A 24,437-nucleotide genomic window follows, 5' to 3' on the forward strand; every position below is an offset into this window, starting at 1 on the left:
AGATGTGGTTTCTGTGAAGTACTCTGGAGTTGCCTATTATAAAGCCATCAGCCCTGCTGGAATGGGAAAAGCACCCCACAGCTCTCTGGCTGAGATGCACAAGGAGGGAAGGCAATGGAAGAAACACTACAAAATCCAGGGGAACGTCTGTGGAACCTAGTCCGTTTGATACAGACACTGAATGTGACTCTCAGCTCTGTTGAATCTGACATCATGGTTTTTAAACTGCATGCCAAGCTTAAAGGAAGGACAAAATTCCAAACCTACAAGCATTAACCTTAAATACTCTTGAAGTTATCAAATGCAGTCAACACCTTGCACAGTAGCCAAACCCTGCATACTTTCAGACACTTCTCCTGCATGGTCATCATCACAGTCAGGCCTTTCAGAGTCTGCTGCACTGGGAGGGGTAAAAAAAAAAACCACCTCTCTTTTTTCAGTTACCAGTGGTGGGCTAGAGAATACCCAATAGGCACGTCCAGCAACAAAGTTACGTTCCATATTTCATCAGGGAGGATTTCACACTTGCTTCCAGACCATGCAAGAGCCTAGCAGGTAACAGAGCTGCAGCACTGGCAAGGAGTGGACCAAACTCATGCCTGGATGCTGGGCTTACCTGACATTGCACTTCTATCCACGCACTGCTTCTGAAGATCCAGGCTCCGCAGCTCCTCTGTGCTGGCGTATTTCATGACAGAATTAATGGAGGTGAGGGTGCTGATGAGCTGCGAATTGAGAGATCCAATCTGGGAGTGCGGCTCCCCAAAGGCTTCTGCCAATTCACTGTAGTTTTCAGCAAGCAGCATCTGCTGTTCCTGCAGCAGCTTCTGCACACGTTCGATGTAGTGATCCAAGCCTGCCCTCAGCTCAGGCGGAGGCAGAGTGCTTTCCAACAGACTGCTCATCGGCTCACACACAGACTCTTCCCCAACACCAATGCTCCTGGTGCCAGCTGGCACAACTGGCAGCGGAGGGGGTCCACATGCAATGCTCCTCATTTTAAGACCAACCAGATAGTTCTCATGAACGTTTATCTGCCCAACACCACAGTCTTTGGTTTTTATTGCAGACTGCTTTTCAAAGCTGAGGTGGCTAGAGAGCAAGGTGCCCACTCCAACTGAACGCGTTTTAGCAGATGTGTGAATGTCCTTCACCCGGCCATCCCCTACTGCCACACTCCGTGTTTCCACGCTATCTGTGTTGGTCTGTTTATCAAAGCTGATCAGAGAGGTGTTTGTTCCACAGTCTGCCAGGGAGGCTGCCTCTGTGCCGGTGCACTGGCTCACCATCTCCAAAGCAGTGCTGGTTTCCTGGCTAGTCATAGACGGCACAGCCATTACCGTTGCCTCTGCCCTGTGCACAGCATCTGTGGCTGTTTCACGGGACATGTGCTCCTTGGGGGTGCAAACCACCACATCCACTGAACAATCCCCACAGCCCACAGACCTCACTGCTCCACCCACCTGTACTGTCCAGTGGGGGCTTGGCACACCTGCCGGCTCCTCCGTGTTGACACCTGTTTCACATACACTCATCTCTGCGCCCACTGCCTTATTACGCATCTCAATGGACCTTCCCGAGCCCTGGTCTCGCACCTCTGCCCTCTCCCTCACCAGCCACCGGCTCATCAGCAGCTCTGGGCCAGTAGCTGTGCTCTGCATGGCAGGTCTACAGGAGGTGCCAACACTGCTTGTCTGCAGGTGGTTTCCCACTGACGAATCAGAAACGTCCACGTGGTCTCCCACCATTTGGTCTCTCACTTGTACAATGGCCTCAACCATCGTGCTGATGACACGGGGCTGAGCCATCACGGCTTTATCTACTTTCTTCCTAGACCCAGCCACCTGCAGCTGCTGTTTTAATTTGGTCATTTCCCTGTCATGGGTTGTTTCCTTTAACTGAACCTCTAGTCTGTAAATCTTCTCCTTAAGGGCTTCAATGGTCTGCTGCTGAAGCTCTATCTCTTTCTCAACATCTGTAGATAAGCCAAGCATAGCCTCCGTCACACCAACCCCAGACTCCCTCACTTCTTTCTCTGTCCCCACAGCTACTTCTCTGTGTTGCCTTGCAGATCTGTTGTATATAACTACATCGTTCATGTTCTCATCAGCACCTACAGCAACAGATCGGGTTTCTTTTGCCAGGCTTTCTCTGTTCACCCAAAGGTTTACTGGACTTTCATAGCTTCCATCCTGGATTTTTTTCTCCAGGGCTTGCATCTCAGCAGTTAGCTGCCTGAACTCCTCTATCCTTTGAGAGCTCTGTTCCACGCTCTCCACCTCTTCCTCACAATCTATATACAGTTCTCCACCTCTTCTCACCTGAGATAGGTGTTCCCACTGCTCAGCATTTCCTGCACTGTAAGATCGCTTTCTGAAACCGTAAGTGTCATTTTGAGTGGCTTTCCTCTGGTTTTTGAGTTCGGCCATCATGTGTCTCTTCTCTTCCTGTAACACTGAAATTTTGACCTGCAGCACAGGAATGGTCTTTACTTGCTCCTCAAGCTCCTTGAGACGCTTGAGGGCAACCGCCATTTGCTCCCTGATGTGCTGCAGATGCACTGGGCTCACATTGGTCACCGGCGTGGATATTCCCGAACTCATGGGGCTGTGACGAATGGAACTGCCCAAAGAGGAGCTGAAGCAGGTGCCATAGTCGCCATTCCCCTGATACCCATTCTGCAGCTGCTGAGACATGTGACTGTACCCACTGGATCCCACAAAAGAGGGAAGGGAACTTGTGGAGCCCATGCCTCCAAAGCTAGAAAGCCGGGGCCTGCGGACATCTCCAGGCGTGACCTGCATCATCCTCTCCTGCTCAAGGCGCCTCCGTGTTTCCATGAGTGTTTTTGTTACATGGAGGTTGTGCCGAGGAAGCTGTGGGGAGGGAGGAGGAAGCTGCTTACTGTCAGGGACAGATAAGTAGGAAGGAGATGCTTCAAAAGAAATGGAGGGTCTTGCAGTGATGGATGAGGTTACTTGACTCCTCACTGCCAGACCAGACTGTTTGTTCTCATCACTGTTTGATGAAGAGAGAGACTCTGTGGAGGTCCAGCCACTGCACTGGCCACCAGAGTTCTTGGTACTCGCAAAGGCTGGTACGGCTTTCCTCTTTTTCTGGATGTTTAGTTTCTTGATGGTATTCCCCTTCTGTATATCATCCACGTACTTCAGAAAATCCAAGTCTAGCTGGTAGCCATAAGGTGTTTCCACAAAATATGGGTCTTTCCGTTCTTTTTCATCTTCTCCATTTACAACAACTTCCTCTTTTTCTAGAAAAGAAGACACAAAATCAGCACTGGAAAAGAAACTATGTCTCTGTAAACTATGCACTGAAACACAAGCTCAGAAAGATGGGTGTTCACAGCATGCTGGAGGCAGAAACTGCTGCTGCAGCTCAGCAAGCAGACCAGCTTTCTGCTGACTGACCCTCAACACTAAGTCCTGATTAACTTTTTAAAAGTTAATCAGTAGGTTTTCAAATGCTGAGAAGTGCATACCCACATAAATGTGTACACGTGCACATGCGATAATGGCTGTTAACAAAGGGACACAGAAGTGGCACTAGTAGCTCAAAGCCCTCCTTCCCTGAATCCTGTCTTCCCATGTCATGTCAAGCTTTTACACACGCTACACTGTCACGTAAAGACAACAGGATTACAACGCACTGCACAAATCATCCGGAGACCAACTTCTCTAGAGGGTGCATTTGAGCAGGCGACGGGAACTCCAACGCCACTTCTTATGCAACCGATGCCATTAAATTTTACACAGATCTGCAGCAGTTTCACGGCTGCCACTAGAGCAGAAACACCAGTTCGCTCCCACCTCAGTTCACGTTACTCCCACCAGCGCCTCTGCCTCTTGCATTCCCAACTGCTCAAAGCTCCCAGCACCACGACAGGCAGCGGGGGGTCCCGAATGTCACTGCTGAGGGAGATCTCTGTCTTGCATGCAAGCCCACCTTCCAGAGGCAGGACCCGTCTGTCCCCAAAGCAATCCAAATAAAACTTCACCGCATTCGCTGGGCTTCCTTGAGCTGAGTATTTATACCCTGCGCTGCTATACAACCTGCTCCTCCCCTCCCAAAAGAAAAAAGAAAAAAGAAGACGGGAAAAACAACAGTTGCAAGCCATGATGTGGAGGAATATGAGAAGCCAGCTTTCCGGTTACCTGAATTATCCGCACGCCTCCGTCCCCACACTGCAAGCGCGGCAGCCACGTCCGCCTGCCCAGCCCGGTGCGCGGCGCCCAAGCCCCGCCCCCCCCGCCCCGGCTCGCTCCTTCTTCACCCCATAAGGAAGCGCCGGCCCTGGCCGCGCCGGGTCCGCCCCCGCCGCTCACCCCTCTCTTTCGCTTTTGAGAGGCGAAGCTTGCCAGGCGCGTCTTAAAGGACTATAAGCGGGGACGGGACGCGAACGGCAACTCTCCGTTTACTGCAGCTACAGGAAGTGAGTTAGTTATTCAGAAAAGGTGGGGAAGCTACTGTTTTTCCAGTTTCCGTAGCGTGCTGAAGAAAAGCTTTGTCTACAGACAGTATAACTGCCCTTTCGTGGCGATCTCTTATGCTTTTGGCTACCACAGGGCAGCCCGAGCAGTAGGTGGAAGGAGGATGCTGCTCAGGGAAAGCTTGAGCATAATGAAAGAGGAGAGAGAACAGAAGTGGGGCTGAGTCGAGTGCCTTTGATGCCTGCTTGTATCTCTGAGTGTTGAGCAGACATACAAGCTCCCGCCCCGTGTTTCTGCTGAAAGACCAAAGGCTCAATATGCTGCGGTATTTACTAACAGATGCACTCAAAATAGACATCTAAATACCAGAGTGGAAGGAAAAGTACATGCGTACACACATACTTAAAGAACACACAGCTCCTTCCAGCAGGACTGCCTCAGTATCAGACAGGGAAGAAGTATCCAGGACTCCTGCTGAAAGGGAGAAAATGAGACGGAGCATGCTCTTCAAATTACTCCTCTTCCTCCCCATGTTCAGTGTTCTCTTCCCACTTTCTCATCCTGGCGCCGTACGCCACAGACAGACAACTCTCCTCTCCATACCTTCTCAACCTAGGCTGGTCATTCTTCCCACCTGCACCCTAGGTTTGTCCCCACTCTCACACTGGCCCTGTAGTCATCTGTAGTCTCTTTCTGCCACCTTCCCATGCTTTGGATTTCTCACCTATTTTCTCTACTTACATCCATTTGCTTGCTCCACCAATTCAAACCCAAGATCTGGTTATACTCTTGCCCCTCATCGCAGGCTTCATTGTTCACCCAGCCCATGTAAATTCAAACTCCATCTGTTTTACCTGTTATCCCATTTTTCCTAGTTCCTTTCCTCTGCTTGTCTAGGTCGTTGTCTTCCAACCCTGCAACATCTCCAGTTCTCCCATCACTACACCAGTGAAATCAAGCAACTCCTCTAAGCTGTCCTTCGGCACAATGCATAAGTGTTGGATGGGGGAGGGAGGAACTCATTGGAAGTCTCAGGACTTAAGACTTAATGCATCCTTGGAAAAATATTCATGAAACCTCTAAAAAGACATGCAAATCTCACATTAAGTCATGAGTGCTGAACTAGAACCTCAGATATATTTTTTTTCTTCTTCATTCAACAGAATTAAGATTGTTCAATAGAAACTTAAAAAAACCAAATAATAAAATAATCACACTGACACTGAATTCCTCATTGAACCTCTCCACAGCACCTGCAGGCAGTTCACCATCTTCACAATTAAATCCCTTTGGTCCTCAGGTTAAGCTGGCAGCACTACCAGGACACAGTTCATATCTGCCACTCCACAAGCAAGAGACTGTGTGCAGCTGACTGCCTATTACTTCTTAAAACAATACAGTGAGCCAACCACCAACACAATCCCACTATTATGAGTTGGTCTCTGGAGATGTTTCTTGAGATATTAAAAAAAATAAGGATCAGGCTTCCAATCTACCGATAACAACACAACACTGATGGAGCATGCAGGAGCTGTGCCAAGCCTTTGTGCATTTTGCTGTCTCAAAGAAAGGGCCAAAATGGGTGTGCCTGGGTATGGAACAAAGCAAAATGGATGGCTGTTTTCAAGCAATAAAAGTAGTTTTGTTGGTTCCAAAAGAAAAAAATAATAATAAAAAGGAAATTAATAAACACCTCATAAGAGTGCAGCCCTTCTTCCTTTCAGCCCTTAGGTACTGCATGAACCATGGAGGCCCTTATTCTCTGGCTTTGGTGCGTGACTACCAAGTGCTGTGCCTCAGATTAACCTCAGAGGAAGCTACATCTATCTGCTCTTCAGCCAGAAAGGCAAGACTGCATGTACAGTGACTTCGAGCGAGCAAGAGGATTCCTACCCCATTAGACCCAACACACACTGAAGTATGGCGGCAAATACTGGGCTGTATAAAAACTCTTGTTAGCTGTCTTTCCTCATCCTTGGCCAGCTGATCATGGGTATGGCTAAAATTAGAACTATTCCTCACAGTAGTTCAGACAAAGTTTAATCACGTAATTGTATTACACTGAAATAGTACGTGCAGACACACAAATATAGTTTTCTATGTGAAAACACAGCAAACTGTGTGTTTCCTGTTTCCTTCTGAAATGTCTTTAAATGCAATGAGACATAAACACATCATGCTTTTAGGCTACTGCCTGTTAAGAAAAACACTGTGAAGCACAGAGGCCTCGTTGTGGTACTGTCATTATTAATGCTTTTCTCCAGAAGTATGCAGACTTCATTTCCCTCTCCCTGCTGCAGGATAACCATAGGCAGGATACAAGCAGCATTTAAAAAAATCACACTTCAATTCTCACCTCCTGCACTGCTGGGACTGGCTCTGTCCAAACATTCCAGTCTTGCCAAGTTCTATTAAATTATATCCTATCCAGTGCACTACACAAGAACATCAGTATATTAAAATATTGAGTCAGCCCTACCTAAGTCCACACTAATCATGTCTGCTCCCAGACCAGGAGAACTGGAAAAAATAGGACATTTACTTGATGTGCTTCAAGACTTCTGAGAGAGAAAACCAAAGAAAATGTGGGCAGACATAAGTCTTGGTTCTGCAAGCAAGAAAAACTCTATTGTAGAGGCCCTGTGGAGGGTCCAGGAAGAGCAAAGAGAAGCAACTGAGGATGTATGTCTGAAGCTAAAAGTCTAAGGTGCCTTGAAAAATACAGACATCACATCTAATGCCTTGTCTCCCTATATGGTTAAGATATCTGCTCTAAGGCATTTTTGTCTTGGATCTGACTGCTATTAAAGAAGCCTTTTTCATTGAAATAGTGTTATGAATAAAAGTCTCCTTCCAGAGTTATGGTATAAGACATTTCATAAAGAAAGCTGCAAAGGAAAAATACAGAGGCAATAGGTAGTATACACTGAGTCGAATCAGTATATGCTCAACTTCAGTTTGAATTGTTATTTCGGTCAGGAGAAGAGTGGGTTAAAAAAATAAAGAGTTCTGACCATTTGATTCTTTAATGCAACAGAGAAGAAATGAATACTCTTCCTCTTCTCCCACCCCAATACTATATTTTTCTGTTCTTTAGCATATATAAATGAGTATCAGCCTTGCCTTCTGAAAAGAACCACAACACCTGCAGCCAAGCACTTGTTTAAAAGAAAAAGAAGAATGGAATCATTAACAGTTTTTCTTTCATTCTCCTTTCCAGATGTCGAGATTTGAATGTAAGTTAAAAAAACTCAGTAACAACAAAACCACTGGGAAAATACAGCTTAGCCTTAGAGCACAATCATTTGATCGTCTTTCTTTTGGCTGGCAATATACAGAAGATGCCATGAAATTACTAGCTCTGCAACAATTCAGCCTAGCTAACTCCAGTATGGGGTGGGGGTGTGAAAGCCCCAAGCCCAGTCAAACTATCAGATTTATTTTACTTTATTTTTTATATTTTATTTTAAATTATATCTTATATTTTATATTTAATTTTATTCCAAGAACTGAGAAGAGAAAAACTTAAAGGGTATCTGTACTTTGGCAGACACAGCAGGAGCATCAAGTGGTTTATTTTTCCCTTTGAAGTGAAAGCACCCAGCACTGGTGTGAAGTGCACTTCAGGTGCAGAGCACAGGCTGCCTTAGCTGGCTGCTCATCTCCTTCAAGGAGGTGAGCCACTGCAGCACAGTGGAGCCAATTAATGAAGCCGCCCAGGACAGTACTCCCTGAAGACCCAAGCCGGAGTGCCCAGATGACCCAGATCAGCTTGTATAAGCGAAGAGCTGGCCAGCACACTATGCTATAGTGTTGAGAAGGCTGATAACACCTTCCTCTCTCTTTTTCTACTATGGAAAACCAACCAATAAGTACTGCCTTGTAAGAAAGGTAATCTGTTTTGCTATTACTCAGCAACAGTTACGCTTGGAGCAAATGGGATTTAACTCCTGATGCAACTGAGTCTGTGGGATATGGGGTACTACAGTCCAAACCAAAATCCACCAGACACAGAGGGATGACAGACCTGCTACCAAGACCACAGTTACAGATGCGGAGGATTCTCCTGTTACAGAGGAATTCAATTTACTGCACGTCTTACTGAAGAAATAAATCTATGCAAAATATTTGCTGCAAATTTAATCTCAAAAACGAGGAGCAGAAAAACGATAGAATATTTTTGTAAGGTTATAGACAACTTTTTTAAATTTATGTGTCAATACGTCAGCTGGGGAGCTGGCTTTTAAATCTGACATATAAATAGTACTTTAGGTTGGGAGTTGCAATCAAAGAATGGGGGATAGCAATTTCTCCAATAATAATAACAGAGAAAGGCTGAAGCAACAACACTGTGTAATAAATAGGTTTTTATTTAAAGATGTAGAAGCTCCAGCTCAGATATTTGTAGTGGCAAGTTAAATTAAGGACACCAACCTAAGTCAATGAACACAAGCAGCAGCAATGTTGAAGAAAGACGGTTCAGAGGGCTGCAGTGTTTTGATAGCACTGTGAAAGCAAATATGAAGGCACTGGGCTATGATGCCCCATTTACCACACAACAATGGTAAAAGAAGGCATTTTACCAATGGACCTACTGTCTTAATACCATGCTCATTCTAGAAGAAGTAGGACCATTAAGGCAATAACGTAAAAAATTCAAAACAATCACAGCCACAATGCAAAGGCCACTAAAGCATCAAAACTCTTTCCATTGACTTAACTAGGCATTGCCATTACCTTGATCAACCCACAGCAAAAAGTTTCTCAAGCAGTTATGTTCGTCTGAACCTGAAATTCTTAGTTGCTTAGTATTATACTAGGATTATCATTATAATAAAAACATAAGAAAAACTGTAATTGTTTAGCATTATAGTAAAAACAATGAGCCAGGCCTCATCTTGCTATCACTGATCAGATGGATGCACTAGTCTGGATGTCTCACTGTCACAACCTCCTCAAGGGTCAATTCCTAATCTGCAGAATAATGTCTTAACCTTGGAGAAGAGCCTCTGGCTTTTCTTATTCCTCTCTCTTTGCAATATGTTTGCTAACTATGTCCTGACTACTGTTCAGAGCTATGAAAACCAAAACATTTTGGTGTTCCATAGAAAATTCTCAGAATGCTCACCAGCCTGCCACCCAAAAGTGCATACATATATATATATAAAAAAAAATATATATATAGTGAATAGCCTTTTTGGTGTCAGGAGGGGGTCTTGCAAGGTAATATTACCCTTTTTACATCATTAAAGATTTTCTTTCACATGGTAAATGACTTACCTACGGAGTTTTTGTGTGAATATCATTTAACCACAACCAGGAATTATTTCTGTGAGCTAAAAGTAAAAATCATCTTTCAAAAAACACACCACCTAGCCTTCTCTAGTCTTTGTAAGGACTAAAACTTCTACTTCTGGAATATCTGAACTGAAAACTTGCAGGTCAAGCAGAAGTTAATTTAAAATATAAAGTACATGCTATAAGAAGGTTGTGCAAATTAATTACCCCCGAATAAAGCATTAATCTTGCTTATGAGAAATCTATTCCTTGGGGGCAAAAAACCCTACAACTAACTCCCCTGTGAGTGACTGTGATATGCCCCTTTACGGAAATTAACAAAATCTGCTTTATATTCACGACTTCTCTGTTATTTGAGGGTGATAGTAAGTCTCCTTCTCAGTTCTCTCCCCTTCTGGAAATAGCTCTAGGTCTGGCACTTCTGCGGTGGGACATCTTGTATGTGCACTACCTCACGGTTGCTAACCACAGAAACTTAAAACTAAGAAGCTAGTCTGTTTTGCCTCCATCCAGTTTCTGACTCATAGATTCCAGGGAATATGAAACTATGGCTGACAGGAAGCAGGGCATGGGTGGGAAGGGGGATAGTCATTAGTGTATTCTGCTAACTGCCCCACCAGCAGCAAGGAAGAGCAGAGCGGAAGCCATGGTGGGAGATGATGCTGCTGTTGTCAACAGTGCTGCCACCTCTGGTTATAAACTTCTTTAAATAAACAATGGCCGCTTGGGCAAACTGCTGTCACAAATTAGCTAGTGAGTGCACTGTGGCTTTGAGTGTGACCTGCAGGTACACCAACAAGCAAGTCAGAAGCAAGTGGCAGCCTTAGCTGCATTGCAGTGATGCATTTACCTCTGCAAACACCAGTTTAACCCATGTGCTGTGTCAAGAAAGAACTTGTATTACACTGAAAGCAAACCACTGAACTAGGGATGGGAGCTTAGTTGGCTGAGCCACAGAAAATGCTCTCCCTTTGAAGATGCTCATCGTAAAGTTAGCCTCATGCTCTCTCAGGCATCACTGGAAGAGTGATGAGGTGTCAACAGTCATCCTTTACTTTTGGGCTTCAAATGGGGGGCACTTCTGTTTACCTATGTCTGAAAACCAGATGCCAGTAAGACAAGTCCGAACCAGTATAAACTTATTCTTTCCAAGCACCTGATTCCATGTGCACTTTTTTCATCTTGCAGTATTTGTCTATTTGAGCATTGCCCGTCACCATTCCCTGAAGTATTTATTTCATTCACTTTCTACTGTGCACACATGTATTGGCTCAAGGCACAACTGTGACAAAGGAAGACCATTCAATTTAAAGTTAGTTTCCAAATCAGACTAACTCAGGCCTGGCAAAATAATGTGGGTTACAGCAAAGAGTAGATACCAATCAAAAACTCCTCATAGCGTGGGAGAAAGCTCACTATGTGCTTTACCAAACACAATACAAGAGCAGCTCAATTTCAGACCACTATAGCCCCTCCTTTCAAAAAATATATCCCAATAGACATGGGTTCAGCCAGTGATGCTGATGAATGTGAGGTTGAGTCCCAGTGTTGGCAAGGCAGCTGGCTGTCCTCTGCTGCACAGAAGAAACCCCGAAGCTTCCCCCACTTCCTGTGTCAACCCTTAAAAAGGTGCCATACTTGCCCTGCTCTTCCATCATGAAGACCCAGGCTTGCATCCACATAGTTGGATAGGCTTCACAAAACCCAGATAGAGGGCTGGCATAGCAGAAGAAGAGCAAACCCCCAAATACTTCCTTTGGGGGCCAAAGGAGTCACAGGCACAAGCCAGGTTTATGCCTGAAAATGTCTTTTAACACAACTGTGCATCAGCGTTACCTACTGAAGCCCAAGCAAAGAAGCCTGTGTTGCTTTCTAGCTTCAGAAGAACTGAATCCTCAAACCAAAATATTTAGATTTATAATATCATTACCCTTCTGTGCCTATAAATCTCTGAGGAGGTGAGAAGTGGAGAATAGATACACAGGGCTGTTGTAACAGGAGTAACCATCAGGAATAAACCTGGACTACTGGGATATAAATCTGCCATGGAACATTAAAACTGATTTACAGTTTCTGGTCTTACAGCTGTGCACAGGGTAGAAAAAATGGAAGAATTGTCTTCTGCAAGAATGGTTCCACAAAATATTTGTATTTATCAGCCCTAGAAGGAGATTATTTTGTCACATGCTTAACTTCATAAACTGCATAATCATTATGATATTTCATATACCAGGAGTTGTTCCCTCCTGCCCATTTTTATATTAATCTAGTGCTGATTCATTGTGTGAGATAATACGTGTGTTGCCTTCCAAACTTCAAAAGCGTAAGCAATTTGTATTTTCCGAAAACTCCGAAAGCTTCTTCTCTGTACTTAAAATAGTTCAGACTGATGAACTGATTTTCCCCAAGAAGTTAAAAAAGCCATCAGAGAACGTATTGAAAAAGTCATTATTAGACGTAATTCTTTATGCACATTCTAAATAGCTAAAAATAGTGGCTTGTAACTGAAAGTCTATGAACAGTATTCAAAATTAGCAACTTGAAGGGTAACAGCTACCTTTCTGGCACTGAAAGGATGGCTTAAGGTAATTTGGTGCAGCAGTCCCTTCACTTGAGTGCTCACCACACCAGTCTCTCTCTGGAAAACCTGCATTTGTTCAAGGAAACAAACTACTCTGTATGCAACAACAAAAACGTATAGGCTATCAGAGGTGTGCAAAACTGCAAATACAAACTCCCTTCAGATGGCAGCATTTGTGAGACAACCCAGTTAACAAGGCACTGTTTAAAAATGGAAAAACCCCATGCTGTTAGAACACCAAGGGCTGGAACATTTAAGCTGTGCTACCCCAGGGTGCCCCCCATCCCTTTTCTCAGCTTGCCCGCAGCACTAGAAGCGCCAGCCATTCGCATCTTGCCTCTACCCCTACCCCATTCAAGGGTCTCACTCACCGATCCACCCAGAAGCAAACACTAGGACATTGCCGCCTTTAGTTTTTCAGGAAATTAAGTCTGAAGCACACTTTCCTTTCCCTTAAAGGGAGTGCGTATTCCTGACACATCAGCAGGCAGGGAGCCCAAAGGCTGCTACAGAGCATTTATTTATATTCATTTGGAATTTCCTGAGACAGTCCCAGTCCAGCAGCCAGCCCAGTGCAGTGCCAGTGGTCTCCTTCACAGGACTGCAGATGCTGTGCAATGCTTCTGGCTCCTCAAGGGTTAAAATGTAGTAAATGGACAGCAGGACAAAAAGAAGTGTACCAAATGTCCTACTAAAAAAGAAAAAAAAAACCCATATTTTTTTCCCTGGTGAAAATTCCTTCCCAAGAAGGAATTAAAAGGTCAGATGACTTCTCTTCCAACCTCTTTCCCTTTCTCCTCAAGCTCTTTACCCCTGTCCCCCTCATTTCTCACTCCTACATGTGGACTGAGAGCACAAAAAGGTTCATTGATATAATTTGGGCAGAAAAAACACCTCTGTTGTAACCACCACTGCTTGCAATTCTGCCTGAGTTATATTCAATCTCATTTTGTTTACAGTTCTCAAATGCAGCTTGTAATTTGAGGGATAAAAATAAAAACGTTGTATAAAGTTACAGACACAGTTTTCTCTTTCCTGAAACATGGCCAAAACATACAAGATACCCTTCATGTTGATACAAGCACTTTGATAATGGTCCTGAGACTTCACAGGACTGAAAAAAGACTTTTATTATTATGCCATGCCTTCCATCCAGATTTCCAAGAACAGTTTAAAAGAAAGAAAAAAAGCTGCATGAATTGTTGAAATAATTTCTAGGATCATTGCAGATCAGAAAAGTCATGCTTCAAATAGAAGTAGGATCTTCTGCTGAAATGACAGGAGAGGCATTAAAGTCCTCCCTAGTGCTTTCATTAAAATGGCACAGCCTTACAATAAAAGTGTTTCCTGAACATGTCTAGTGGATGCAGTGGCATTTAATATGAAGCAAAGTAATATTTAGTATTTATAGGCATCAGCATTCGGACTATAAACTAGGCCCTTCCCTCTAGGTAACTTTACATTTATTTCCTTGAATTACAAGTCATTGATGCACACACTGTAAAACCTGAGCTCTCAAAAAAAAGTTTGAAGAAGATCTCTTTATGTAGCCAACTTGTTACATCCATAGACCACAAACACAATGAATTTTAAGTGAAGTTGGTTTGGTTTGCTCTCTGCTCGAACTGCCCCATCCATAAAAAAAAGCAGGTCTCCATAAACAACTCTTTGTGAGCAGCTTCTAACCATGTTTTGAAGTTTCTCCTAGAAGACAGAAAAATTCCAAGGCAGCAGAAAGCTGGCCCACACTTTCTCCTCAGGGAAACAAAGCAAAAATTCAGCCCTTGAAACACTGCCTAGGGCCTGCAGCCGCCACTTTGCACTTGCTGCCCTTCAAGACCCATCTTTCAACCTGCAAAGTGAGTGACCAGCCAGCTGAGGTCAAGCAGTGCACAGCAGCACTGAGTGTTACTGGTGGACATCTCTAGCTCCATCAGCAGGTTCTTCACACTAGGAAGGGGAAAACATAAAACCACTCATCTAGTTTTCTGCTGTGAAAGGAAAAGACATCCAAGATGAGGTATGAGAACAGAAGGTATGGCCAAAACATTTTTCTCAAGAGCTAGAATTCTGCTCAGAGAAACCCCAAAACCTCTTAACACTGTATGATTTCATTTTTCTAAAAAAAAAGACACCATGATATCCTGTTTTAGAGAACAAATTTTAGCAGCTGTCTCCATATGTGCCATCTGTTAATCATTACTCTGTGGTTTCAAGGGCTTGACATCTGCATGAGCCCTGCATAAAGTCACGCACCTTCAGTGAACTGCTCTCAAAGCTTGGTCATCTCAGCAGGCTGAAAAAGACCTGCCACAAGTGCAAGCAATTACGCATAAAGTGTATCAGCACTTTGCCCCTAGTCCAGCAAGTCAGATATGGAGGGACATGTCTGGGTTGGCACCAGTAAAATCTAAATGCAAAGAGCACATGTGTATTTATTCTCTTGGCTTTTGAGACCATTATGGTGCCAAATATACTCATTCAGCTACTGTTTACAGTAGAAACAAAACTGAAGTCAGAGCACAGCTCCCTAGTGACCGAAAACCTGACTTGCTCTGCAGCAGAATGAACACAGGATTTAATATAGGGGCAGCCATCCAGCTGGTAAATTCTTATCTGAAGAGCAGGTTGTTTCACACCTTTTTTCAAACCAAAAGGCAGAGAGGGCACAAAGGATCTGTGAAAAGCATGGATGAAACACAGCTCTTTATTACACTTGCCACCAACAGAGTGGAGTGGCTCTGTTTTGGAAAGCATGAAATAATCTGCCCGGCTACACCTATCTGAACCAGGGGAACGCAGAGCATGGCCTGACCCACCACAAACAGGTTTATGTTCCTACTCCCAAAACCATAGCTGTTGCATTTTGGTGAAGGTTGAATATGGGGTTCTTCTCTGTTTTGTTTTGGTGGATTTTGTTTTGGGAGAGGGGGGTAGCATTGCTGTGAGTTTGGGGTTTAGCCTTTACAGCCTTTCAGAATTTGGCAGCTGTTTTCCACAGAATGATTTCAAACTTGCTAGCCATTCAGGTCAGACCTGAGCCTGATCTGCCTACCCATCTCCTCCTCCTTAGCAGACCTCTGGAAAGGCATAATAAGAAAGGAAACATTTAACAACATTTCTTCTCTTAACTTACAGAATCCTGTGACCCAGAGACTTCCTGAGCCAGGGCTGGTCCAGTATGGGTTTTAAGTCATGGTGTCAAATGTTTATTTTCAGGGTAGCTGGGATGTATTCAATAACTGGATTAAAAATGTCAGACTGCAGCTGATGTGGTAGTACTGTAAGGAGATCCACAGGTCAAATGCCTGAAGATACACTTATGGATAATTAATGTGACCTAATAATTACATGACACTCTAAACTTCCATTCAAGAAATTGCAGGCTACAGTTGGGTCTCTCACTAATCAGCATCTACCCAAAGTTGAGATGCAACTGAAAAATGAGCCCCGTCTTTGTTATGTGTCCCCCCGGTTTAGCTTCACATGGAGCAAACTTCAACTACTTGCTGTTTTGTGTGCCATGAGGCAATTCATGATCTCTACTCCTATTATGTCTCTTTGGAAAAGGTTATGGTAAGAAATCTTGTTGTAGGAGCAAGGAGACTTCAAGCCTTTAAAAGCCTTTCTTTTTATACAGAACATCAGGCATACTTGCTTGTTTCTACTGAGGTATTAGAATTCCTATGCAACTCAGCTTGTAGCTTCCAGCAGGATTTTACAGATCAGCTTTGCTTTCCCCATTTTGCAGCAATAAAAAGTGAATAACACTGAACATAAGCAGAAGAGAAAGGAAAAATCTGTGGCTATAAAAGTTACACATTCTCAAACTTGGTAATACTGGCTTCTTATGCCACAGACAAGGATATAAAGTCAACTTCTGCCTGTTGGAACTCAAGTGGAGGTATCAGCCTAGCGGCTGTCTCCTAGTTCATTTGAAAAAAGCAGACTTGAGTCATTTGGGGTCAGGAGGTGGATCCTGACAGCACGGAAGGCATCAGCCATCATCCCCCACCTCCCCAGCTTAGCAGAGGCGTGGGGTGCAAGAAAGAACTCATGGCTTTGCATGGGAGACTGTACAGGCTACAGTGTTAGGCACCTATTTCCCACTTGGTCAAGATTCTGCAATCAAACAACATGGATTTCTAGTAGCAATTGCAAATCCAGAAATACTGCACTTCTACCCCCATTAACATACTGATTATATAAAAGGCTGTACAAGGAAACTTGCCGCACAAATTGAGGAAGAAAGCAACTGCCACACAGAAATAATGAGAACCATGGTCAAAACTATGCATGTCCTTTATTAATGTGCCATGTAACTCATAAATAGTGTGTGCAGTACATCATGCAGCAGCAGCAAGATCAGAGAAGGACAGTAAAGCTGCAGTGGAGCAGGAGATACTACACTACACTAAGTTTCCCACAAAGATCTTTCTCCTGCTGCTGTGGTCTCCTGGTGTTTTTGTCCTACAGAACTCTGGCTTGAGATGGCCATGCACATTCTTTTAAAGTTGTAACCTTATACTTTTTCTCTGCAAAGGGAGAAGGAAGTAATTTTTCCAGAATCAGTCAGCAGTGCGTTTTCCACAGCACTGAAGATGGGTTGCAAGGAAGCCTCACACCACCATTAAGACAGAGTGGGGGGCATAGGAGAGTTGGGTATTGAGGCAGAGGCACAGGCTGCACTCTCCAGAGAGAGCTGGGGTGAGACCAAGCACTGGAGAAAGGGGCCAAGAGGAATACCAGGGAACAGAAAGGAAAGCAGGAGCATCCTGGATGCCAGGCACACTGTCTGAGAGGGGACGAAGGGAACAGGACTGTAACTAATGATGGCAATGGAAAACAGGGAAAGTCTAAAGGGCAATGCAGTGTATGCGCGGCCTTGTGAGAAAATTCAAGTACCGGCAAGCTTAGAAGACTTCTTGAAGTGAAAAAACACTGTTGATCCTCATAATCCCTTAAAACATGACTGCTCTGATCTTGTCTTTGTCATGTGCAAATTGTCGGTCCAGTTTTAAACTACAACCGTGCATTTCATTTTATTTTCCTGCACTGTACCTTTTTGTTTTTGAAAGCTGCACACTTTAGATTTGGTAAGCAGTGTACATGAAGCGTAAAAACTTGACTTCTTTACTAGGATTAGACCTGACATTTCAGTAACAGCAGCTAAGTTGCAAAACTCATTTTTATTAGATCATCTGCAACCCATACAACTGCGTTCCAGGCAGAGGGGTTAGTTTTGTGAAGAAAGTATAAGGAAGGGGCTAGAAGTACATCAATAAACATGCCCCTTAGCAATAAGAGAGGACTCCAGACCAGAGATGTCTGGTTTACATAGGGAGAATAATCTGTTTCCAATTATCAGTTAATTTGATCCTCACCCTAATCTGACCAAACCTTCAAACCCAGCTATTAAGAAGTTTCCACCTCCTTCCACCATCCCTCCCTCTCCTACTTCAAGCAGATACTGAAGGGCAATATAGAAATATATAGAGATAAATCTTGCATATTGAAGGAAAGCAACATATTGTTATGAAGAAAAAACATATAGGAATATATTAATAAAAAAGGAAGACGATTATATAACACGCATTACAGTGTGAGATAGGGTGGAGAAACAGAGCAAGAAAAAGAGGTGGGCTGTGAGATGGGGCAAGGGTCACATTACCTACTTATACAGGGAATAAGATTTTGTAAGCATGGAAGGATGGACCAAAAATATGAAATAATGTGATAGAGTCTTACGTGCACCAGTATCACCAAGCATCTGAGCATTTTTTTTTGGTCAAAGTCTGTGTGAAGTCAGATGAAGAAAAATCTCAGTAGACTGTATCTAACACAGACCAAGTATGTGCTATGAGATGGAGGAATGAGAGTGTTCTATTTGGACCTGGTTCCTGATTTGAACCTGCAATGTGCCTCCCACAGTGGATGGTTGATCACCACTTTCAGCCAATATGGTAAGTGCAATTTACAGATGAAATCAGAGGAAGTAATGGGAGCAAGAAGGGGGAGGATGGTCTCAAGCACACTTGCTAAGCTGGTCACACAGGGACACGCTGGCAAGAATCTGTACTCTGCCACCAAGGGGAGTTGTATTTCCAGAGGAAGGAAGTGGAGATACAACAGCAATGCCAACACGGGCAGCCTGAGCCCTCCCTCAGCCCTTAAAACTGCTGTGAAAACATGATACGGGAAGGGCTGCACTTCTGTCATCTCTAATCCAAAGCTGTACATATGGCATGAAATGGGGGGAGGAGAGAGGTGGCCACTACAAGAAGCTTCCCAAGGACTGCTGCTCCAGCAGTTACACTTCTGCAAGGGACATTCCTAAACGCAGGCACTCGGTGCTCACAAAAAGAAAAATACCAGCTGTAATCAGGCTATTTCCATCCAAGCAGTTTCCCTGGGGGATTGTATCCATTTAAAGGCAACAAAATCCCCTCCCTTCCCACAGGGAGGAGATTCATATGCATTATTCATGAACTGCCTTCTGCAGGAGAATCCAGGAAGAGACTCAAGACTACTGCAGCATAGATTTGGGGAAAAATACACTCTTTCATTAAATGACCACAGGAAGATTTGCTGGGTTGTGTATCTTGAGAGTGGGAGGAATAAGATGCAAAGAAAACAAATTTTCAAATCTGGAAAAAGGTCTTTTTGGTGTTTTTCCCTTGACAGGTGCATGTCCTGGTACCAGTGCTTGCCCCTCACCCAGCCTCACAGGCTGCTCCTCTTTCCCAGCTGCCACCAGGTCAGTGCAAAGCAGTGATTTTCATCACAAGACCCAAGAGCTTTTATCACCATTAACTGCCACCAGTTCAGTGAGGTTGCAGAGTACCATAAACAGCAAGGTATATCTGTTTAGTCTCTAGCACATTATTTGCTTTAAAACAGAAGATCAGCACCCTTAGCTGCCTCTGAAGGTGTAGAGGGCATGTATTCCCACAGGGAGCAGCAGCAGGCCACATGAGAACTTCCCGGTGCTGCCCACACAAGTGCATCTCAACAGCTCAGACAAGGAAAGCATGCCCTACTCTACGAGGATCAGAGAGGGATGAACACAGTTCCCCTGTCTAGGTGAGATGTGGCTGCAGAAGAAAATCCAGAACAAGACACAGCTGCAGTAATCCCTGAACAAAACAAAACACAGACCAATTAAATCTGTTCTGTTTCTTACAGCACTTTATCCTTCTGCAAAGCATCGGCATCTTAAATGGCTTTGTGTCTTAAGCCATCTGCTTCCCACTGCATCCGATTTCCATTTCTAAGGACTATGATATCAGGGCCAGACTGCTATATCCTCAGCTCCTAATGATACTGAATTTACCCTTTCTAACTCCTTCCTGTCCCTCCCCTTTACAGCAGATTCCAAAAATCGGGCCTGAAGCACAAGTCCTATGTAAAAGGGGATGCATGATTCCTGATCCTCTTCAGTCTGATAAAGGCCTTTGCGTTGGGCTAATGCAAATCAATGTGTCTTGACAATTTCTGTGGCCACAGCAAATGCACCCTTGGGTTACAGGTATCACCTAGCAATTGCAGAAGAAAAGTGTTAATTCAAGTAGAAAGTTGGCTCTGGCTGTGAGATTGTGTGCTACATTTCCAGCCTTACAACTGACATCAATGATTGTGCTACAGCACACCAATGGAAAATTTGATATGATATATAACAGGGCTGATGTGAAAGCACTGAAGGCTCACTTACCCTTCACCCCACAGATTTCAGGGTCCCACCTCATCTTGTTTTCAAATACTGGCTACCAACAGAATGAGTCAATAGATCACTCATGGGTGAGGCAAGAGCTGGATCCCACTGACAGGCTCGAATGCTGTCTGTCCATCCAGAAAGCAAAAAGACTACATGGCAATTCATCAGGCTCTCCTGATGGCAAGAGTGTCCCACCAGCTGTCAAAGCACATCTTCAGTATACACCTGTCTCCATTAACTCTGACGGTTATCAGATGTAGGCTTAGAACAGGGAGCAGGACAGGGGAGCAAGCCCAGGCTTAAATAGCCTCCCATCACACAGCCCTGATTCAACAAAATTTCTATTACTTGCAGAGCTGGTTTGATAAAAATACAAACTCACATGAAACCTGGTCATTTGCATCTGCTAAGCTAAGCAAACTCAGTGCATCTAAGGCTGCTAAGCTCAGGGTGTCAGTAGCATCACAGTGACACCTTGATGACACCTATCCTACAGGAAAGCAGTGGAGAGTGGATGTTGGCTGGGCTTGTGTAGCAGGCACCCCCAGTACTCAGGATTAAAGGATCTATCAGACTGACTACTACCCAGCAATCAAACACTTCCAGTTACCAACTTCTTCATGTCTGTAAGTTCCCGTTTATTGACTGAGGGTCTGTAATGAAAACTGGTGGATATTTTGCTAAAATTAGTAATAGTGGTAATGTTCTAGTGCACAGTACTTTCTTCTTAAACTAAATTTCAGATCATTAGGCTGGAAATCACGCAAAACTCCATGCATACTGTCCAAGATTATGTCCACAAGAAAAAACAAATCATAGGCAAGATTCTATCTCAAATAATCTAGCAACTGAAAGGAAAGTGTGTCTTCAAATGTTTGGTAAGGGCTGTTACAAATCAATGCAGAGGACATATATGATAAAAACACTTGCTCTAAGCAAAGCATTAATGGCATCAATAAAAAGGGTTAATATGTCAACAGGGGGTTCCATTATACAACAGTTGCTTAAACATTTATATACCAACAGCAGAAAAAACATTTATTAAACATTTGGTCTTTGAGGCACACTGACATTAATATCTCAAGCAACATCAATTCAGGCAACAAACTCGTATAATAGCCTCATTCTCCAGCTGAATGGTGCGTAATTATAAATTCACTCGGGAGTCTAGAAAACTGCTCAGATACAAAGAAAATCTAATCAGAGGCCCCCAGGGTGCTGCAGAGTAATTGTGAATATATAAAATAATAAGAAGGGCACAAGGCTGCTGCAGGGGAACCAGCCCTCTCTCATAGTTTATATCTGCCACCTGTGGTCCTGCAGCCCCTGGTGCCCTCTCCAGAGTGGAGGTGGGTGCCTGGGTGTGCAAGGGGTGGTGTCTCTCCATCCTCTGGAGGCTGAAGGCGAAAGGAGTAAACTGGGAGCAAAGACACTTAATGCTTGCACACTGGCCACCAGAGCAGGAGTTCCATGCTTTATAGGTGCAGTAAAAATGGTGGAGAGTTGCTACAATGTCACTGCTTTAAGAACTAGGCAGGAATCTGAAGGAGGTAAAACATACAGCTGAATTAAACCCATAAGAGAAATAGTTAGAATAAATCCATGTAAGATGGAGAACTCCTGTAAGTAGAAGCATATTAAAAGTGGTACAGGAACACGCTGAAACAGAAATCCTTAAAACAAGAGTGAGAGGGAAAGCACAGACAGGGGAAAAGAAAAAGGGTCAGGGAAATCTTAGGCATATTGTAGAGAAAACCTTAGCCACTTGCTTCACAGTACAGCAAAGGTTTGTGTAACCACCTTGCTATACTGACCCCTGCAGTCTGACCTACACAGAAAATGGAAAAGCTTTTCTTCTCTTAAAACGCTGTTTTATGTCTCTGTTCTCCAAGTCAAATTCTGTAGTCTCTGGATACAGAACATGAGGTGCTGAGGGAAGTCAAGTAAAACAGATGTTTTCATCATGCTTAGAAACAAATACAGTTTTTAATCCTTTATCTTTTTATCAGTCACCTATGTTCGTTTTGCTGCTTCCTTGTTTTCTACATCGGAATAAATGGAATTGGACTGGATTTTCACACCATTTAGTGCCTTTGAGAACATGTGTTTTGAAAACAAAGTTTCAGCTAATCAAGTACTAGTGAAAGGAATGAAGTTCAGCCAAACTGCCGAGTAAGTTTTAGGCTGGCGTGCACTGTGCTTTTTTGTAGGTAACTAGAGGAACTTTCTACAGAAATGTTTGCAGAGCCTCATTAAATAGATGATTTATTCATCAGTCCTAGCAAGTACAGAAGCTAACAATTACTGGAAGTTTCACCCAGTGGTTAATGAACACACAAATACTATTTTGAGAAACAATCACCTTTTTTTTTTCTTGTACTATGCAAGGAGAAATTAATTTGTATCATGCACCAAAACAAGCCCAGCCTCCTAACAGCTCCCCACAGATGCAGGATATTTCCCAGCTCCTTGGATGAGTGCATGACACACTCTGGACTTCCACTGTAGTCCTTAGCCCTGCTGATCTAGCTGGACTGAGCAGTAAGCTCAGATGCCATGAGGGAAGATTAAGAGCAGCAAACGGTTGTGACTACCCAGCATCCAAGTGATAAAACAAAGCAATTTTTGCTACAAGGACAAATCTATTTGTCACTAGTGTTAGAGAGACTTCAGCTATTTTCTGAGCAGATGGCACCACTTTGACAGAGCCTAGTCCAAAAATCAGTACTGAGTCTCTAAATAAACTTCAAAAATGTATGGTCATGAACAAATAAGCTTACAGCTCACAGAAACAGTTTACTACAAGACCTCTGCAATGAAACCAGAAACAGAGTGATAAAACCAAACACTAAGTCAGCAGCAAGGAAAACTACTGACAAACAGAACTGAAATAGAAATCACAGCCACTGTTATTTATCTGCCACATTTAAAGTTCATGTCTTTAGACTGATATGCAAAAGGCAGAGAGAAACTTATGACAGGTGGTTTCACGATAAAGCCATCACTTGCTTTGTAGCTTCTCACATACACACTCACTGAAAATATTTATAGTAAATTTGCTTCCCATAAACATCCTTAAAAAAGATAATCTCTATACAAATGCAAAATAGCTTGATCCTTTCCTGTAAACAAATTCCAAATTCAGGAATTCCTCTACCGGTTTTATCTACAGCAGCAGCAGTTCATATAGGCTTTGTATACTGAAAAAAATTGACTGAATTTGCACATAGGCATAGTCATTTAACAGTGCAAGTACTCACATTCTCAAGTTAGCCAAAGCAAACCACTGTTCCTTAGTCACCTCGTAGTTGAACGCAGCTGAACATGTGGTCAAACTTGCCAAAATAGTCAAGTAACATAAATGCAGCTTAGTAGTCCATAACAAGTCTTTCTAGTTCTTTTTCCTGTTGCTGATTGATTCAGAGGGTGCAGAAAACACCACCCCTTAAGTTTCTTTCCACTCTTAGAGTTCCATGTAATTAAGAAACTTGCTTCAATACCTCCAACGCCCAAATCAGTTCCTGCTCACCCAAAGGCATTCTCTCCCAGGCAGCATGGCAGGATAACAAATCACAGGTATTTGCAGCCCAATACTCTATCCACTATGAACTACTGAGGATGTGGAGATACGGGTGTACACAGCTGCACGTTAGAACTCTGGCCTCAAGGGTTTGCAAACCCAACAAGTCCTGACAGTCTCTGCAAAATGTTGTCTAATTTAGCTTTGAATTAAATACTTGCAATTCACCATAGCGACTTTAAACGAATAAGGGAACAAACAGCCTCTGCCCTGCAAGAAGCCATGTTTGCGTAATGATCCTGAAACTAAAACTTCATCTTGCATTAACACATCCCCAGTAAAGCATTTAGCTTCTTTTAGACTTACATGTCAGCTTCTCAACTTTTTCAATAGACAATTCCACTGCAGAGGGGAGGAATAAGTAGACCAATCAGTAACAGTCCATGAACAATTTTTCTTTCCTTGTAAGCAGAGGGAATTGTTCTGCATGACTTAAGTTAAAAGCATATTACTAAAAAAAGTCAAGTTACGTGGGGAGTTTAGGCAATAAACAGCAACAGTTAAGCCCTACAGAAGAGGTTTTGAAGTTCCCCTTCTCACAAGTATTACAAAAGGTTACAAAAATACATAGTGTCTACCTTAGAGAACATACTTTTATTTGTATAAAAATGGGGGAGGAATATCCTTTTTCAACAACATTGGTAACACTCCAGGAAATTAAACGTTATAAACATTGGTAAATTTAGCTTTAAATCATCAACACATAAAAGTAACTCCAATGTTTTCACGTAGCTTCAACTTGCCTTTAAAAAAAGGCTACTTCTTTTGCATAAATTGCAGATAATGACACTCCATATTTCTAATTTCCTGCACACA

The 24,437-nt window shown here is 43.4% G+C and overlaps 1 protein-coding gene across 4 annotated transcripts in view; it reads right to left on the reverse strand.

Annotated features, from left to right (window-relative positions):
• Positions 1–24,437, reverse strand: part of KANK1 (KN motif and ankyrin repeat domains 1) — a 127,104-nt gene that overhangs the window by 24,350 nt on the left and 78,317 nt on the right. For 3 of the 4 annotated variants that reach the window (XM_054055124.1, XM_054055126.1, XM_054055125.1), the window contains exon 5: positions 617–3,271. In XM_054055124.1, coding sequence (XP_053911099.1) covers positions 617–3,271 — 2,655 coding nt within the window. Of the gene's footprint in view, positions 1–616; positions 3,272–4,172; positions 4,245–24,437 lie in introns of those variants that run through there. The other variant, XM_054055128.1, reaches the window with a different exon arrangement.

This window comes from Cuculus canorus, chromosome Z, assembly GCF_017976375.1.
Source record: "Cuculus canorus isolate bCucCan1 chromosome Z, bCucCan1.pri, whole genome shotgun sequence".
Lineage (NCBI taxonomy): Eukaryota > Metazoa > Chordata > Aves > Cuculiformes > Cuculidae > Cuculus > Cuculus canorus.